This window comes from Lacerta agilis, chromosome 2 (genome assembly GCF_009819535.1).
Source record: "Lacerta agilis isolate rLacAgi1 chromosome 2, rLacAgi1.pri, whole genome shotgun sequence".
In the NCBI taxonomy this organism is placed as follows: Eukaryota; Metazoa; Chordata; class Lepidosauria; order Squamata; family Lacertidae; genus Lacerta; species Lacerta agilis.
This window is the reverse complement of record NC_046313.1, coordinates 40,528,941-40,548,763: the sequence shown is the minus strand read 5'-3', so window position 1 is coordinate 40,548,763 and position 19,823 is coordinate 40,528,941. Positions and strand designations below refer to the sequence as shown.

Below are 19,823 nucleotides of genomic sequence, written 5' to 3'. Positions count from 1 at the left end.
CGGGTGCCGAGCGCGGGGCGCCCGGTGCAGAATTGGCCAGCCGTAGGGGAAAGGGGGTGGAGTCGCCTTGCCAGTCTGGCCGTCCGCCCGTCCATCCCTGGATCTGGGCTGCCGCGGGAGGAGGAGGAGGAGGAGGAGGAGGCGGGAGGCGGCCGTGGCGACCGCTCCGCTGGCTCCTCCCTCGCTGCCGCTGCCGCCGCCACCCGCAGCAGCTCCTCCATGGCCGCTGCGGTTCCCGGCGTGGTTGCCTCTGCCTCTGCGCTGCTGCATGTGCTGCTAGACGGGGAGGCGGCGGCCGTCGAGGCCGGGCCTGGAGGCTCAGGACCCCCGCCTCCCTGAGAAGGAGCCGCAATGGCCCTGGCAATGCCGGCCCCGCAGGTAGGAGGGCCGGGGCGCTTCCCTGGCAGCCCCTCGGGAGACCCCCTTCTCCTGCTCGGAGGCCTGGGCATCTTCTCGCCCAGGAGCGCAAAGCACCGTCTATGGGAGGACGGGCGGGGGCTCTGCGCCCCCCTCCTCATTCCCGCCCCCTCCCTCCTCCATCCGCTGACCCGGTAGTTTGTTTTCTGTCTCCTTCCTCCCATGTAATGTAGGAGAAGTCTTCTCCCTCCTTATTCGAGGGCTTTTCCATTCAGCCCCAGAGGGGTCTAAGGGGGGGTCTCGCTCTTCTGTTCCCACTCCCCTCCTTGCGCCCTATAGGCAGGGCCTAAGTCCATCCGCCTTAGCTGTGTTGGAGCTCTTGGCCTAAAATGTCTTGGGACACTTGAATTTTCTCGGGTTGCAGTGACAGCCTTCTGTCTACAGGCTCTGGGCAGGCCATGAAATGGGAAGGGTAGGTGCATACTGTCTCCTTGCCCCCTGTTGCCAAGGGGGAGGAAGAGGGTTTCCCCAGAGGCTGTGGCTGGGGAGAGAATACGGTATATTTACTGTACTTTCCAAACCCCTAAGGTGTGTCCTCCACTGTGCTTACACCCTGAAGTAGTGACTTATCCTTCTCTGTGGACTGCCAACTAAGGAGTGGTTTGCTCTTCCTTTCCCTTAGGCACATCAACAATTGCCATTTATTGAATGAACTAAGTGTTGTGCAACCCTTCCTATTTCCACAATGAACTCATTGCTGCTGGCCTTTTTAGACAGGTGCTGAGGCTGAACTTGCTAAGTAAGGTACCTAGTATGTTTGCAGCTGGTCAGTGGCTTGAACCAAGGTCTGTGGACAAGATAGATCTCCTTTGCTTTCTGTTTGTTTTCTGGCCCAACCAGGTCTTGTCACCTTCCAAGAGAAATGAAACGGCTCAGGGACACTGATGCTCTCTGTGCAGCCCCCATTGCTTGCTTGCTTTTCTTTGTGGTCAATGAAGAGAGACAGTACCTTCCCTGCCCAAGAACTAAAGATGCTTCCATCTTCTGTCCTACAAAGTTTTTAGTGATAAAAATGCTGATTCGTAGGCTTCCGTAAGGGAGGGTGTATCTTTTTAGAAACTGCAACCAGCTTAAAGGTTAAAGAAAACAGCAATCTAGTCTGGCAACCCCAGTGACTCTTTTTCTCTGCTGGATAAGGACTTTGTGTTGCCCGTTTTAGAATGGTATTAGCTGCTCATGATTCCCAGTAATGTGCCACCTTTACTCTTTCCGCCATTTCCATCAAATTCTATCTCTGTATGAATGCTGATTTGTAGGTTGGTTTCTGGTGACTTTGACATTTTCAAGGTCTTAATTAAATTCACCCAGGATGTGGGCTGTCATTGCCCAGTTGTTAACAGTGGGCAGCTTTTATAGGATAGAAATCAACCAAGGGCACTTTGTCCATCTTGATACAGTTTTTCTATGATTTGCTGCCAACTGCTTTTTGTTGGAAGATTACCACATAAGTTTGGCTTTGGTGTTAATGCCTGTTATTTATTTAATAGTCAGTGTAATTTATTTGTCCAAAATGGCAAGCATTGTGAATATAAGCTTTTGTTTTCGCTCTTTGCTGTAGCTGTATTGTTTTGAGTTTGGGAAAGCAAATAACTAAGCTGAACATCAGGGTAGTAGATATTTGAAATTGTACTTTTGGTATCCAGGGCCTCCCTGTCTTTGCATTAATTGGATCCTAAAGAAAGTACTGCTGTTCTACTTGCCCGCATACCATCAAGTACCAGTGGGAAGCTTTCTTAATAGTATTAGGCATTTGTTTTTAGCTGTAGTTGGAAGTCCAGTGTTACAGCTTAAACAATGGGGGAACTGTTTCCAAACAGTGTGTCTCAAATGAAGCACGAATGAATGTATGCATGGGTGCAAACTGCTGCTGTGGCTTGCCTTGGGGGGGGGGGGTTGACTCTGTACTGAGAGGAAGAGGTCCAAATTGCCAATCATTAAGTACCTGTTGGCTGTATCTCTTCAGAAGCTCTATCAGTCAGAACCTCTTGGATACTAATACGGTGTTTAAATAGTTGTTTTCCTTGCTGATACTGGCTCATGAATTGCTTCTTTGGTATAGAATCTCTTAGCCAAGGAAAATAGAAATTATACAAATGTCTTGTCTGAGTTAGAGTTTTAACATGTGGTGGTAAGTAGATGTTGCTTGCCAAGCTTAAGAGTGAATGGATGTTTGGAATTTCAGCCCTTGGGTGCCCTTAAGATTTAATATTTAACCTCTTCAGTCTTGATGTCAGCAATTTGGTGTTGTCACAGCTGAAACAGAAAAGAGTGATTTCTCTCTAAAATACAATGTACTTGGGATATAAGAGCCTTTTAGAAACTAAGAGCTGGTTCAAATATTTTGACATTCACAGGGTATTTGGTTCTAGAAAGAAAGTGGGTTGCTAACCTTCCCACCTTATCGTTGGTTACAGTGATTATCATTCTACTTATTCAAAGCATATTTGTCCTGTTTGTTAGCACATATAGGTATATTGAATTGGCATGGCGAAGAAGTAACAGATTTCCAGAAAGTTGGGGTAGGTAGCAGTTCACTATCACGGTAGCAGTTCCACAAAACTCTGGAAAAATAATAGTTCCCAGCCTGAAATATTACTTTACAGGAGTTCATGTTTTTAGACACAAACCCAGTTCGCACATTTTGCTTAGTCAAACCATGGCTTGGTATGACTGAGCAAATGTGTGGATTCCTGGAGAGAACATCATGGTCATGTTGCTGCTCCTTCTCCATTCTTCTTCTTGCTGCTACACTACCTGGAGCCAAGCCATGGTTGGGTTTAATATGTACAAATCTGGATTCATGGTTTATCTCACTTGAGACAAACCACAGGCTGTAGCCAATGTTTGTTCTATGTCTTATCACATACATCCAACCTCAGGCTCATGATTTAACACTCAGCCAAACCATGGTTGTGCTTACAGCTGTATTGCACTAGAAGAACTGCAGGATGAGCAAAGTGATCACAATTTTTCTCCTTGAGAATCCACAAATTTTCTCATTCGCACGAGGCCATGGTTTCATTGTAGTGTTATAGGCACATGAGGTCATGGTGTTGGGACCAGACTTAGTCATCACTTAAGTCCCATAAATATCATTGGATCTACTTAAACCCAATGACTGTTTGGATCCAGCCCATTGTCCCTCAGCGAGGAAATCTATTGCTTTGTTGATATAGTTCATTTTCTTTCTAACCATGTTTTGGCAACAATACTTTATTTTTCTTGCCCGTATGCTATGCCTTGTGTTTTGTACTTTGCATCACAACTGTTTGAAGTCTCCATGGTCTAAAAACGTCTACTGGTGAAGAAATTGCTTCCATCTTGGGTTAAAACATACTGCCATTCAAAAAGCAGCTTGAAATGAAAAAGTTATGTACTTGAAACTTTTACAAATGATCAAGAGGGTAAGATTTGATTTTTCATTAGCTTTATTTGTTTAGGAGAATATCTTGTATGATAGGGAAACATTGTCAAAAACATTTTTGACTCTAGTTACAGGTAGGTAGCTGTGTTGGTCTGCCGTAGTCGAAACAAAACAAAACAAAAATCCTTCCAGTAGCACCTTAGAGACCAACTAAGTTTGTTACTGGTATTAGCTTTTGTGTACATGCACACTTCTTCATCTGATCAGCTTGCCATTTTTTACAATGTGGAGAATCCCCACCTACTTGGCCTCTTTCTGGTTACAGTGACTGGACCTTAAGACTTAATGAGTAATTTGTATTGAGCATAGCTCACCACTGCATGGATGACTTTCAAAATGTGGCTTGTGCTATGAGTTTATGAGCTGCAGTCTCATTGTATATTGGAGAACTCAAAGAGTGGTTACCATGGCAAATAAGGCAGCTTAGGATGACTTTTAACATGTCATTAAGATCAGAAAAGGGTTGGTGTTAAAATCCAATTCTCTCTTTTCTTCCCTTTCCCCCTGCCTGCTGTCAAACTTCTTGTCCAGCTCCAAATTGTGACTCACTATGTCTTTGGGAGGCTGCAAGCCTTTGGTAGCCTCTTTGGGTTGGCTGCATTAAGACACAATGCTCATTCCAGCATCTCCTCCATAACTTTGGGTGTTGTGGCTTCACAGAAGTGTGCATACATAAGGAGGGGATGGTGAAGAAGAAAAAGGAATGGAAGTTCAATTTATTTTTTTCCTCCATTTGATTTAATATTTGCATGCCACTTTTACAATAACCAAATTGAGCTCAAAGCAGTTCAAAACAATAATATTTAATATTTATTTTATTTATCAAATTTGTATACTGCCCTTCATCTGAAGATCTCAGGGCAGTTCACAGCATAAAAATACATAATAAAATACACAAAATACATAATATATACAAGAACAAACAAACAAAAAGTAAACACCTAACCTCCCCTCCCACAAACCCATTTAAAAGGACATAGAATGTTAATCAGCCCGAGGCACCTATAGATGTCTAATGAAGGCACCAGGTAAGCCTCCATGGGGAGAGCTTTCCATTCACAGGGGGCCACTACAGAAAAGGCCCGTTCTTGTGTTGCCACCTTCCAGTCCAGACCTCTCTTGGAGAAGGCACATGAAGAAGGGTCTCAGATGATGAACGCAAAGTCCAGGGGAGAAGCAGCCCTTGAAGTATTGCGGTCCTGAGCCATTTAAGGCTTAATAGTTCAAAACCAGCACTTTGAATTGCACCCGGAAACTAATTGGCAGCCAGTGCAGTCAGGCAAGGATTAGTGTAATATGCTCATACCCTCTTGCCCCAGTGTGCAACCTAGTTGCTGAATTCTGCATCAGCTGAAGTTTCCAAAGCATCTTCAGAGGAAGCCCCATGTACAGTATAACACATTGTAGTAAACATAAACATAAAAGCAATATTTCTTCACACACACACACAAAAAGAATCAAAACAATATAAAATAGCAAAATCACAGCATGCAATTCAGTCAGATTAAATACATATGTTTAGAATGTCCATCAACTTTGTGGCAAGAAACAGAAAAAACATTGATCAAGTATTGGTGGCAATACTTTCCTTGCGTCCCCTGTTAGTTCCTTCGATGAAATCTGTAGCATTGGTAATAAGTCTGCTGAATTTAACAAGCTCACAAATTCTTACAAGCCCAGCTACCCACACATACTTTTCCATTTTTGCCAAGAAAGACAAAAGTCAAGAACCCCACTTGTGTAAATCTTCCCTGCATGGTTGACTGCAGGCTGCTGCTGATTATTCGCCTCAAGAAGCTAGAGTTGTGTCTAGCCATAAACCTGTTACAGTGTGAAGAATGTCACTGGTGTGTAATGAGGATTTGGTCCACTGGCAAAATCTGTATCCAAAGGCTTTGGGGAGAAGATCTAGAGGGATAGTCATGTTAGTTTGTGCAATAGCAGGTCACCTTAAAGACATAAGTTTTTGTTGGCCAGAGTCCACATACCGGGGTGGGGGTGGGGGGAGTGTCATACAATGGTTGATGTTGAAACTATGGATTGGGTGCTTTGTGCAATGAGTTTCTTGCATAGTAGAGGGAACTAAGAACCTCTAATATATTTCTAGAGCAAGGGTGTGAAACCTGTGGTCCTGCAGATCTGTGTGGACGCCCTTCAGCTTTAGACAGCATGACTAGTAGTTGGAGATGATGGGAGTTGTAGTCCAGCAATATCTGCAGGGCCTCAGGTTTTTTTTTTAGCACATCTGTAGAGACAGACCAATATACGTTTGTTCCAAGTTTTTAAGGCAATTATGTCAAATAAATTTTCAATTGCCCACATTCAACTTGCCTTTGAGGCTAATTTTGGACTAAAAGTTCAGTTCTTGTGGCCCCTTCCATTCGTATATTTTGAAGCTTTCAGAAAGCAATTTGAGCAATTCATTGGCTGTTGCTATAACAATGATGATGATGATGATGATCATGATGATTTATTTATATCCTGCCCATCTGGCTGGGTTTCCCCAGCCACTCTGGGCGGCTCCCAATCGAATATTAAAAACACAATACAGCATTAAACATGGAAAACTTCCCTAAACAGGGCTGCCGTTTAAATAAGATCACAAAACTGAGTAACTCATAGGTATGCAAGCCTCTGTGTTATGTCGTGGTCTAGGCTGAACCTGTCTTAACTTTGTTTTTGTATAGCACCTAGCTTGAAATAGATGGTTGACTACTGCTGCTGTTCTAGTAAAAGCTTCATTTTCCTGGTTGCTTGGAGGCACTTCTTACACTTGGATAACCAGGCAAGTAGCTATTTACAAGCCTGCTGTAGGAATAGCTTCAGTTATTTTGTGATGCATCCTTTTATTATAAATCTTTCACATTGTAGCCACTACTGCATTTTGAAATCATAAACAATAGCAAGAATAACCTGGACTTGGTTGTGTCCCATATTTTATAAATGAGGTAGCATTTAATTTAAAGTTAAAGCTTTGGGAAGTATTACTACTGAAGCTTTTAATTTCAGGCCTAACGGGAAACAACTTTGCAAATATTGCTTTGTGGTGGTGGGGAGTTTCATAGTTATCTTTATACTCTGAAGTCTACACATTTTGGTATGTGTAGCCCTCTCTGTCATACATAGCAAGTGTACTGCAAACCATCTATTCCTGGCAACACGATTGCAGTGCCTAGTTCTTTGTGTGTGCACTAACAAGAATCCAGAGACACATATTCCCAGCTAAGTTAACTGGAGCTTAGCCTTGAAGTAGCACTTTACCATAAAGCTACCACTTTTAACATGTTGCATAAATGGAAGCGAGAAAACTCAACCTAAGATGCTGCCTTATGTCTAATACATAAATATGCATTGAGTATTTTTATCTGGAGGCTAGCTGAAGCATCTGAGCCACAAAGGATGATGTGATGAATGACAGCTGCTGCGTTTTCACAGCCTTCTCACAAAACAATTTCCCCTTGCCAGGCTCAATGTTTACGTATGGCCACAAACCAACCCCTGATGCCTTATCTCCCCAGAGGGTGCTTCCATGTACAGTCATCCGTTTGGAAATGTAGGAATGTCATGCAGTTTCTTGTGAATATAGCAGTGTTGGTGGCAACATCTGTGTGCACTCCTTTCGTGTACAAATGGCTGGCCTGTAGTCTCAGATTGGAGGGAATGTACTGTATCTTAACTAGATGCTGTTATTGGGAAGAAGTTGAAGTGGCCAATAATTTAATTCAGGATCAATAGCTGGTACTTTTGCCTAAAGTTACTCCCCCCCCCCCCAGATGAAAAGGTATTTGTAAACAGTATCTACTATAATCGATCTTGACCGAGGGTTCAGTGATGGGGATTTTGGTTCACACCCTCAGCAGTAAGCATTTGATATGTAGCTCATGAAGCGGTAGCTTCCTTGGTCCCAAAGGTTGACAAAAAAACAGAAATGCCTTAATTTGTGGGTGAAGTTGAAAGCTTCTAATGGGCACTCTGTACATGCCCTGAATTCCCTTCTTCTCATGGCTAAGAGCTTCTCATGGCTAAGAGCTCCAAACTGAACCATTAGACGGTTTGGAAAATATTACTACAGCTTTCAATTTCAGGCCTAACTTGAAGCAACTTTGCGTAGATTACTTAGAGCTCTTGCAGGGAGGCCCAGGATATTGTTAAGATACTCTGTTCTAGTGCTGCTTTTTGCTTCATAATCTTCTGACCTGATCAGTGGGGAATTCTTAATTGAATGCTGCTGTTTTATTTTTATATATTATTAGATAACCCCCCCCCATCAGGATTTGTGTGGAGGAGGTTGTAAACAGCCTTTGCTGGCTTAGAAAACGTAATATTGAATGCTGGAATTACGGTATCTGTCTGGAAACTGTAGAAATGGCTCCCTTTCCTTTAGAAGCTGCAGAAATGTGAGTTGAACCCCATAAAAACAGGGGTTTTCCTCTTTGCTTTTTCCCCTTTGCAAAAAAAGCTGAAAAACTTTTAGCTGATCCTCAAAAAAACAGGGCTTTTAGAGGAGGAAAATCAGAAAAATATTTTTTTTTCTTGTTTCTTCCTCTAAAAACGAGGTGTGCCCTATGGTCTGGTGCGCCCCATGGAACAAAAAATATGGTAACTCTCTTCTGCAATCGTACAAGCAGGATATGAAAGGAACCTAAATTAATTTGAGGATGAAAGTGTCGGTGATGGCAAGCCATTAGGGCTGCAGTGAGTTTTATGCCTTTCTCTAGGCAATAGCTTGGGACGCGGGTGGCGCTGTGGGTTAAACCACAGAGCCTAGGGCTTGCTGATCAGAAGGTCGGCAGTTTGAGTCCCCACAACTGGGTGAGCTCCCGTTGCTTGGTCCCTGCTCCTGCCCATCTAGCAGTTCGAAAGCACGTCAAAGTGCAAGTAGATAAATAGGTACCGCTCCAGCGGGAAGGTAAACGGCATTTCCGTGTGCTGCTCTGGTTTGCCAGAAGTGGCTTAGTCATGCTGGCTACATGACCCAGAAGCTGTACGCCAGCTCCCTCGGCCAGTAACGCGAGATGAGCACTGCAACCCCAGAGTCATACACGACTGGACCTAATGGTCAGGGGTCCCTTTACCTTTACCTTAGGCAATAGCTTGAACACAAAAGGGTTAAAACTGTGTAGGAGGAGGGGAGTTCACTCAAGCTGTGCCCCAGGGTCGGTTCAGAGGCTCAGAGGTGGTTCTCAGACCTTTGCATGTGGAGTGCAAAGGTCTAAAGGGGGTTTCTATATTCTTTGGTCTTGGAAGCCTTTGTGTGCAGTTGAAAACCCTGCCTTATTATCAGGGCTCTAATTGCACAGAGGTTTCTTACTGCAATCAACGGAACACACTTAGCCACTTTAAGATCTTTGCGCTAAATATGTGAAGGTCTGAAAGGAATTGACCCATGGGAGTGGAAGGAGATAGTGACCAAGCAGGATTTAATTCCTCATGCATTAGAATTCAATCCTGCTTTCTGCAGGGATCAGCCTTGCCTTTCCAGGCAGATCTCCCCCTGCCCCACACCTGATGTCACAGACAGTGTTTGGTGAGGGGCGAAGGTGTGTATTTTGGTCACAGGCTAAATGGGGAGGCCAGGCAGGGCCAAATCTGTGCCATGGGCTGGGTGTTTCCCCAAAAGTGGGTTGTTGTTGTTGTTTCCAACAAGTGGGTTGTTGTTGTTTATATTTGATTACCCGGTACATTTTTGAGAAGTCTGTGCCTGCAACTATCTTATCAGACAAACTTGAAATTGGAAATGAGAAATTAAATAGAGAAAGGAAGAAATAAAATAAGAAATCACACACTATAGTGGTACCTCAGGTTACATACGCTTCAGGTTACAGACTCTGCTAACCCAGAAATAACACTTCAGGTTAAGAACTTTGCTTCAGGATAAGAACAGAAATTGTGCTCTGGCGGGGCAGCGGGTGGCCCCATTAGCTAAAGTGGTGCTTCAGGTTAAGAACAGTTTCAGGTTAAGAACGGACCTCCAGAACGAATTAAGTTCTTAACCCGATGTACCACTGTATTAAGAAGGGTAAGAATACACATGCAGCGTATCTTAAAACCCAATAAGCTTGCCGCTTGATAAGTGAAAAATAGTTTTACATAATATTTATTGTCTAAGGTTACAGGAACTAACTCAGTAAAACAGTGTGTGTGTTGGGAAACATGGGCCATGAAAATTTACAAATACCATTCTTGTAAATGTTAAAGCAACTCTGTAGGGTAGGCAAATACTATGTTTGTTATTCAGTCGTGTCCGACTCTTCGTGACCCCATGGACCAGAGCACGCTAGGCACCCCTATCCTCCACTGCCTCCCGCAGTTTGTTCAAACTCATGCCATTCGCTTCGAGAACACTGTCCAACCATCTTGTCCTCTGTCTTCCCCTTCTCCTTGTGCCCTCCATCTTTCCCAACATCAGGGTCTTTTCTAGGGAGTCTTCTCTTCTCATGAGGTGGCCAAAGTACTGGAGCCTCAACTTCAGGATCTGCCCTTCCAGTGAGCACTCAGGGCTGATTTCTTTAAGGATGGATAAGTTTGATCTTTTTGCATTCAAACTTTGCCAGCTTAGGGGTCTCCAAATGTTTTGGACGGCAACTTCCATTAACTCTTGCCATAACTGCTGTGTTAGCTGGGGCTGATGGCAATTGTAGTCCAATACATCTGGAGGACACCAGGTTCGTGAAGGCTGTGTTAACTGACAGAGTAAACCCACACCAAATTAGCAACTGTCCACTGTGAAAAAAGCTTGGGGTTTATTCTGCATTCTTCCCGCCCCATCATAGAAGGAAGTAGCACACCATTCACTCTCATTTCATAAGCAAAAGAAAGTGTAAAGGAAAGAAGGAGTGGGAAATTAGAATGAATTAAGAAAGATACTAGAATGAGAAATAATAAAGAAGAAAAGAAATAAAGATATGGGAAGGTTAGGAAAATGAGAGATGGAAAAAGATACAGGCTGAGGAAGAAAAAAGGAGATGCATTAAAAATGGGGAGATGTGGAGATGCTCCCCCACTTTTTATCTGGGATTGAGATACTATTCCTTCCCCAACCTATAGCTGAGTACTGAGACTCTGTTCCCCTCAGGAAGCGTAACAGTGGCTGAGTCCCACCTCCCCCCCCCGCCCCCTGCCCCGTTATAGTTATTTAAACCTTCTATTTATATTTGTGTTAATGGTATATTTGAGATCAACCAAGGCTCTTCACAAAATGGCTGCTCAAAAACTGCACAGTTGCTCATTATAATAAGGGGTTCATTTATTAATGTACAAAATAAGGTTTTGAGGACATAGGTAATAATATACCTGACTGTGTATATTGGTCTGGAGGCCTTGAGCCTCTTGGCCTAACCATTTCAGCCTGTAAACCCTTGAGTTCCTTGGGGCTTAACCAAGGCCTTGTCTTAGGCTGGGAGTGTCTCTGAGTTGGTTGAAAGGAGAGATCTGACAGAACAGAACTTGCAGGGGATATTTTTTGGGGGGGACAACCAAGTTGTCTTAGAATTAATGGACTCTGCAGTTCCCTGAATTCCCCTCTTCTAATGGCTCAGTTGATTAATTGTGCGTTTATCGCAGGTGTTTGCAAAATTATTGTCCATTTTCTGTGGCTATACTTTTGAAATGGGGAGAAATGAGTAGGACGAAAAAGAGGTGCAGAACTTTTGGCATGTATGGTGAATGAACCTATGACCTTTAGTGTTATTAGCACCACAGTATAGCCCAGGTATGGAGAACCTGTGGCATTCCAGATGTAGCTGGACTGCAACTTCCTCCATCCCTCACTGCTGGGCGTATTGGCTGGAACTGCTGAGAGTCAGAGTTTGGAGGGCCACAGAGTCTCAGAGTCCTCATCCCTGTTCTAACCAGGCCTCTCTTCCCCCCACCCTCCTCCCAGCGACCCTCATAAACACACAGTTTCTGTTGCTGGAACTGTTGACAGGTATCACAGGTTTCGACTGTGCATTTGCCATGACATACCTTGGCACCACTCACAGGTTAAAATAAGCAGCAAAACTGATTAAACCTAAAACTCTAGATGTATGATGCACTACTGCTAGGGCACAGTAGATAATATACTTGTCCCTTGACTTAATAATAATAAAAAGATTTCCCAAAAGATGCAGTACAAATGGATAAATCAAGCCCAACAACAGCGAACACTAGGAGGGGAGGAACTGGCAATACCTACTTAAATTACTTGTCAACCTTGAGACTCCTACAAATTGGTATGGACCATCCTCAAATCTACCTTTCCCACACTGCTAAGTTTCTTGTAAATCCATTAAGCTATTCTCTAAGCTGCAGCACCTACTCCCCCATCCTGGATATCGGGTTATAATGGAGAAATGCTGTACATGTGTCTTACCCTTAACATAGGGCTGCAACTATGGCCCTATTCAAGCCTCAATCACATCCTCTTTAGCTGTGCCCTATCCTACTCCTTTTTCGCAAGTTTCAGTGTTCTCTGACCATTTTAGGTACCCTTTTCTGTTCCTTTTCCAGCTCTGCAATATCTTTCTTGAAAGGGAATCGCCAGAACTGTCCTCTGCGTTCCAAACAAGGCTGCTCCATAGATTTGTATGAAGGCATTAGGGTACCGAGAGGAGTATTTTCAATCTCTTTCCTTAATAATCTCCCTAGCATGGATTCTGTTTTTCACATAGGATGCCATATTGATTTCATTATGCTGTGCACCATGATCCCAATAGTGAGTTGCACAATATATCCTAGCTGTTGCTCTGCTTCAGTTCAACTACCTCATCAACGTATGTGAGAGGTTGGAGCTTATTTTGTACCACTTTGTATCGCTCACACTTAACTTACAATGAAGCTCATTTCATTTGTGATTTTTGTTGCCTGCCCACCCAGTTTAGAGAGCAGCTAAACAGAACATATCTAGAAATCTATGCACAGTGGTACCTCTGTTTTCGAACGCCTCTGTTGTTGAACATTTCGGAACTCGAACACCGAAAACCCGGAAGTAAGTGCCTCGGTTTTCGAACGTGCCTTGGAAGTCAAACAGGAAACAAGGCTTCCGTTTTGAGTTTTCCGTATCGTAGCTTGCATTTTGAGGCTTCCACTTTCGGTTTTCGAATGTTTCAGAACTCGAACGGACTTCCGGAATGGATTATGTTCGAAAACCGAGGTATCACTGTAGGTGCAAAAGAAATTACAGGGACATCTGGCAAATTTACAATAAGAGAGCACATGTTTTTGATAGTGCTTGGTCCTCGGCAGCCTTGCAAACCCATTCTCCTTCACATTCATTGGACTTTGGGGCATGAGATCTAAATAAAAGTGAGTAGCTGACATGATAGGGAAATAAATTATGTGACAAAGCCTGGAAACAGGATTATTTTGATTTCTCTAGTAGATCAGACATTGGTCTGATAAAGACCCAGGCTGAACAATCACAAACTACAATTACACTTGGGCCACAGATAATGCTGCCACAATGTCATCCGAGCATTTGCTGTGTCCAATACTTGCTCAGCCCAGAATTGGTGGGGGGGGGGGACATAGTGAGTTGACTTCTGAGTCCTTCTGATGTCAGTGTTGCACTTCATGACATGATTAGAAATAGCATTTAAAAAAAACCAGCCAGGATTTTCAAGCAGATTAATAAGAATACAAAGAGTTGAATGAGTAAATTTATTTGGGAATTACCTTTAAAGAATTTTAAATTCAGCAGAAAAAGCAATTTAATGAAGCCCTGTAAGCTCTGTACCACAGCAAAGTTAACTAAAGGAAGGTAGTGTGACCTTTTTTCCATTTCCAAAAATATTTGGAAGCTTTTTCTCAGCAGAGACTTAACCTTGCATCTGAATTATTTGTGAGCTTAGAAGTAAAGTGTTGCCTACTATTGAAAGAGATGTCTGTTGTGTTTTAGCAGCCTAAAAGAGATCACAGAATACAAAATGGCCAAATGGATAAAACATTAACCTAGTTCACAGATAACAGTTCTCCTACATCTTTGAAAAGTTCATCTCTTGAACTACCACCTAAAGTTAAAAATTCAATCGCCATCTCCTCGTAGAGCCGGAAATTAATAATCTCTGTACTCTTCTTGAAGTGCCCAGTTTTTAATACAATGGCCTGTTAGAGCCTTAGCTACATCCAACCAAATGCCTCTGAACAGTGTAGAACTAGACCTATAAAGGTCGTTCTTTATATTGACATCAGTCTATACTGTATAAGCAAAAAAAGGACTGTTGCTCTGAAAAATGTGGTTTCCCCCCTTCCTTTCAGGTGATACTTTGACCTTCCTGAAACTGTTTCTGAATACTTTTTGAATGGACATCCCCGCTACTCTCAAACTGCCTGAGATGGCAAGTCCGGCGATCAGCCCAGACTCTTCTTCCCATGAAGGACTCTCCTCTGTCAACTCCATGCCTGCATGCTCCCCCACATCTGATTCTGAGAATCTGAGCCCAGATGAGTTGGAGCTGTTGGCAAAGCTTGAAGAACAAAACAGGTAAGTTGAGTTAAGTGAGCCGAACTTGGCTATAGTAGGCATACACACTGAGTTGGTTAAAAAAAAAATATCAATGTGAGTATTAAAGCTGAGAAACCAATCCTACTAGTAGGGATGCTGTACATAAATATGTATTTTTAAATGCTTTCTTGAGTATAAAGCCCATATAGTGTATAGCTCGATGCTACCAAATGGGAGATACTCTTGGACCTTGATAAATGCAGTTGTCACTTTTTTCTGTTCATTCATTCAATTGTTCCTATTACTGAACGAATAACGTGAGCCATACTTTACAGGCAAGTTAGTCTGTACATTCTCAAGTGTTGCAAATGCCATCATTCCCTGCCATCATTTCCTTTTTCCCTTTGACAGGTTACTTTAGCCTAGGGATCAGCCTGGTTCTGATCACATAGAACCCCCATCACTCCCCACCTGTCCTGTTCCTGCATACATTTTTTTAAAAAGGAGATCTGCACAAAACTTTCTTTCTTTCTCCAACCTACATTTTAGTGGTCTAAGCAGCATGCTGTTTGCATTGTTCAATCATGTTTTATTCTCACACAGTGTCTCCGGAAGCAACTGACACACACCCACGTCTCATCAATCTTGGGACCATTTGTAGCCATGTTTTTGACTTGCATGGCAACTGGCGTGATTATTTGCTGCTCCAAGCAGCTCTTAGAGGGTTATTTAAATATATAAAAATACACCCCACTCAGACCACCTTGTAGGGCTTTATTGGGTGGTCCAGATTCAGAGGCAGAACTCCTCTGACCCATGATTTGGTTTGCGAGGCGTAGATCAGATGTGCTTGCCCCATAATTCAGATCACTGACATTCCTTCAGCATCCCTAAATGAACCATATAGAACAATTCATTTGTAAGCACATGAACTGGATATTAAAAATAAGATGCTGTATAGATCATTAGGGCAGCATTTCAGTCTTCTTAGGCTTTCTACCTTGTTGGACTTTAGAACCTCTAAAAATTAGAGGCCAGGTGGAATAACTTGCTGTGACACTAGAATTAGCAGACCTTCCACTGTTTCTCCATTCGAATAGGGACTGAGTGCAGTATTCCTCTTTCCAGCAAAGCACATGTTCTCCCATGTAGCAATCAGTGACCTGAGTGCATGTTGGATTTCATTGTTCATATGTCATTGTCTAGGTGAGGCTCCATTTCTTTTAGAGACAGACGTTTTGCCAAAGTATCCAAGCAGTGTGTGCTAGACTGAGTAGACAGGTAGTGATAGCTCTGTTTTGCCGTTGCCTTTCCATTTTTTGATTTGCCTGGATTTGACAGCTGCTCATATCATATAAACAACTCTAGATTTGCTACTTTCAGTAGCTCTGTGGTAGTTTCCTTTTACTGAATGCCCTGCTTGATTTCTAAATGGCCATGTGGTGGCATCCGAACATCAGATGATCATGACAGCCAGAGAACCTGTAATGGAAAGTGGCAAATGTTGAATTGAACAGGCAAAGATTTCTTGGTAACTTGTGTTTGGCTGTTTCTTTGAAATACTTATCTCTTTGACCTAATGTACAACAGTTCTTTTCCTAATCTAAAAGCTGTTTTGTTTACCTGACTGTTTTTATCATGGCTGCTTCACTTGGGACTGAGAATTAGTAAAGTAGAAAACTGAGAACACCTTGTTGATGAGTAAGCATAAGTCCTTTATAGCTGCCTGAGGAATCAAATTCTGCTGAGCTGTGTATAATGAACAAGGTTTTCTTAATATTTATTGGAATTATATTGCCCTTCGTGTTTCTAAATCTATTTTTAAAACGGTGATGTGATTTTGGCTAAAGGTTTCAGCAGCTTACCAAGTTGATGGGTAGAATAATCTAGTAGGGGATTCCATTGAAAATGGTTTGTGAAAGTAACAGAATTCAATTTGTCTTAATTCTCTGGTCTTGCATTTGAATATAAATTACTGTATATTCTGGCGTATAAGACTACTTTTTAATCCAGGAAAATCTTCTCAAAAGTCGGGGGTCGTCTTATACGCCGGGTGGAGAATCTGCGGTCAAGTATATCTCAAACTATATTTTAACTGGAAAAGTTGGGGGTCGTCTTATACGCCCAGTCGTCTTATACGCTGGAAAATACGGTATATCTTTATTTAAAAAAGAAATTGGGTGAAGCCGAGATGTACCATGCACATGGAGAGGTTTTCTTATCATTCTTGACTCTTACTGCCTGAGATATTAATTGTTAAATTGGACTCTGTTGAGGAATGTGCTTTGTTCTCCCACCCCCAGGAATACAGAGGTGTTACAGCAGGGGTTGGCAACCTAAGGCCCATGGGCTGGTAGCGGCCCTTGGGGCTCGTCTATCCGGCCCATGGCGACCCCTGCCGACGCCCACTCTTACTGGTGTGGCGCGGCGCGGGGAAGGACTTCCAGGTTGATGGCGCCTGTGAGCATGCGCACGGGTGCTCCTCCGACCTGGATGTGCACCAGAAATAGTGTGTGCACATGCGTGGAGGACGGAGAACTGACCCGGAAGAGCGCATGTGTGCACACACTCCAGCCCATTCTCCGACGGACGGAGTATGGACTGGCCCATCATTTGGTAAGCTTGCCGACCCCTGTGTTACAGACTCCATCAGCAGACAAACTTTGCTGTGTTTCATGTGATATGTTTGTAGTTGTTTTACCTTTGGAGATGCTTTGTATGCTGCTGGAAGGGCTGGCATGTCAAAAAGCTTGTGTGCAAAAGCATTTCAACTTAGTTCAACTGGAAGCTCTGTGCATACCAAGTGTAACTGAGGAGTCCTACTTACGTGGTAACTTAGTTAGATGTTGATGCACCTGCATAGCTCTAAAGGTGTAACCTGATTGTGTGGCTGGAAGGGATGCTACTAACAGGCTGTCATTTTCCTAGGCTTCTGGAAGCGGATTCCAAATCCTTGCGCTCCATGAATGGCTCGCGAAGGAATAGTGGGTCCTCTTTGGTCTCGAGCTCTTCTGCCTCATCCAACTTGAGCCATCTTGAGGAGGATACCTGGATCTTGTGGGGGAGGATTGTAAATGAATGGGAAGAATGGCGGAAAAAGAAGGAAAAACTGCTCAAGGTGAGGGAGTCTTCTCTGGCGATGGGCAGTACCCATGACAGTGCATGAATACTCTTTCTCTCACAAGAAGTATTGTAAAAACAAGAAGTGATATGTGTTTCAGCCTTTATATTGGTTGGCTTGTAACAATTGTTTTTAAAGATCATACAGTGGTGCCTCGCAAGACGAAATTAATTCGTTCCGCGAGTGCTGTCGTATAGCTGGAAATTTCGTCTTGCGAAGCATGGTCAGAGGAAGCGCGGTTTTACGGGGGGGACACCGCAAAACGTTTTCGTTTTGCGAGTCACGGCCATAGGGAAATTCATCTTGCGAGTCACCCTTTCGTTAGCAAATGCCTTTCATCTAGCGAGCTTTTCGTCTAGCGAGGCATTCGTCTAGCGAGGTACCACACACTACTGTGTTGTCTCAATTGTAAGCAATGCAGCTAATGAATACCGGTACTTTTACTGTAATTATAATAACACAGGTGTGATTGCATAAACTCTAATCCTTTTCACAATTGTACACACTTACTTCACAATTGTGGGCTAATGTGTAAGTACCGGTAATGATGTGCCTGTGGTTGTTTGAGGGGAGCAGAATTTATCAGAAACAAGGTATTGGAGGGAACGAAAGTTTTATTTATACAATGCCACCAATGTACATGGTAATTTTCAAAGGATGAATAAAAAATTATGGTGCAATCAGTTTATAGTTACAAACTGAGAACTAGATAGTAAACAGAAATTCTCTGCCAATAGAATCTTGGTTACAGTTTTGAAAACTTAAATTTTTTATTCATGTACTCCCTTCTCTCCTACCAAGCTGACATTTTCCAATATGCTGTGATCATGAGGTAATTGCTTTGCATCCAGCGTCCTCCTTAGTTTATATACCAAAGGTTTAAGATATGCAGCCTCCTTATGGTATATTGAGCAGAACTGTAGGCAGGATTTGGGCTTGGGAGTCCTACTTCGCAAATGTCACTTGGGGTTTCTCATACTTTGTTTTTCTCCCCCTCTCCCAGGAGCTCATAAGGAAAGGAATTCCCCACCACTTCCGAGCCATTGTTTGGCAACTTCTGTGCAGTGCCACTGACATGCCAGTGAAGAATCAGTATTCAGAGTTGTTAAAGATGTCTTCTCCTTGTGAAAAGCTGATCAGGAGGGATATTGCCCGGACATACCCAGAGCATGAGTTTTTTAAGGGACAGGACAGTCTGGGCCAAGAGGTCCTCTTCAATGTTATGAAGGCAAGTAGGAATCTCCCCAATGAAATTGCTTTAGAAATCAACACACAGTGCTTGATGCTCCAAAAGTGTGATCCTTTGTTATTCAGGCATTTTATGAATTGAACTTTACAAAGTGGCTTAACCTGCACATCAAAGGAAGACTTCTAGCTGCCTAGAGTTTGGGTATTAGCATTCATAATTCATAAGGCAAAATGTGTGGTATCTATGCACTACTTTCATCTGCTCTGTAAAATCTTGGTACCATAACACATGCTAATTTCTCTGACCCTTAAATTACATGGGCCTTGTCACAGCTGAGGTTCTGAATCCCTGGATACAGCTTTATATTAGGGTACTTGAATCATTCTTCTTTTTATATCAAGAAATTGTATCAAAACAGCCTTGATAAGAACTGATACTCCTGCAGCTCTCAGTATGATGTAATATATCAGCCATGGATTGTTTCTAACGGAGTTGCTTGACTTCCACGGTGGGGAATGGGGTGTTTATTGCTTTGCAGACCTTTCTAGTGCCATTTTTTTGTAACAAATAATTTTACGGCTTGTGGCTAACATCAATCTGCTGAACAGCCATAGGTTCTGCCTAGTAGAAAACACACTGTGATAGCCAATTGTTTGTGTCCAGACTTTGGGAAATGAAAACTTCAATACAATTTTAAAAATTCAGCTACTTAATAAAGCCATAAATAAAAGTGTGGTGGTAAAGAGAACCAACCTCTAGCAGGATATGCATTGTGGGAAGCAGGAATTAAGAAAGCCAGTTGACAAAGCACACACACCACAGACCACCCCATCTTAGAACCCAGGCCTTTGCAAATTACAGAAAACTTAGGAAGGGCTGGCACCCTTGCCCTCCACCAAGTCCTCTACACATGCAGAGAACTTGAGGATGTCTGTCTTGCTTCATACCATACATTGGAGAAGGAAATAGGCACTCCCTTTTGTTCTCTTCCCATTTTTTGATGTTTGGTGTGAAGTGACTCATCTGTTACTTTAGAAGTGACTCATCTATTGGTACGCTGATGACCACACATAATTGACTGCCAGAGGCAAAATTTTGTAGACTTCTCAGGGGAATATAAGATGTAGCTATTCCTGAGATGGTGGTGCTTCTGCACGTTGCTCTTTGATGTAACTACACTGTGCCATTGGGATAGTTTAGCTATGCGTTCATCCTTCTCAGTTGGCTTTGTAGTTGACACAAGGATTGC

The 19,823-nt window shown here is 42.9% G+C and overlaps 1 protein-coding gene across 6 annotated transcripts in view; it reads left to right on the top strand.

Annotated features, from left to right (window-relative positions):
- Window positions 1-297: 297 nt before the first annotated feature.
- EVI5L (ecotropic viral integration site 5 like) overlaps window positions 298-19,823 on the top strand; it is a 43,535-nt gene continuing 24,009 nt past the window's right edge. For all 6 annotated transcript variants that reach the window (XM_033139719.1, XM_033139721.1, XM_033139718.1 and 3 more), the window contains exons 1-4: window positions 298-378; window positions 14,078-14,303; window positions 17,193-17,382; window positions 18,389-18,613. In XM_033139719.1, coding sequence (XP_032995610.1) covers window positions 14,122-14,303; window positions 17,193-17,382; window positions 18,389-18,613 — 597 coding nt within the window. In that variant the 5' untranslated portion in view covers window positions 298-378; window positions 14,078-14,121. The remainder of the gene's footprint in view (window positions 379-14,077; window positions 14,304-17,192; window positions 17,383-18,388; window positions 18,614-19,823) is intronic.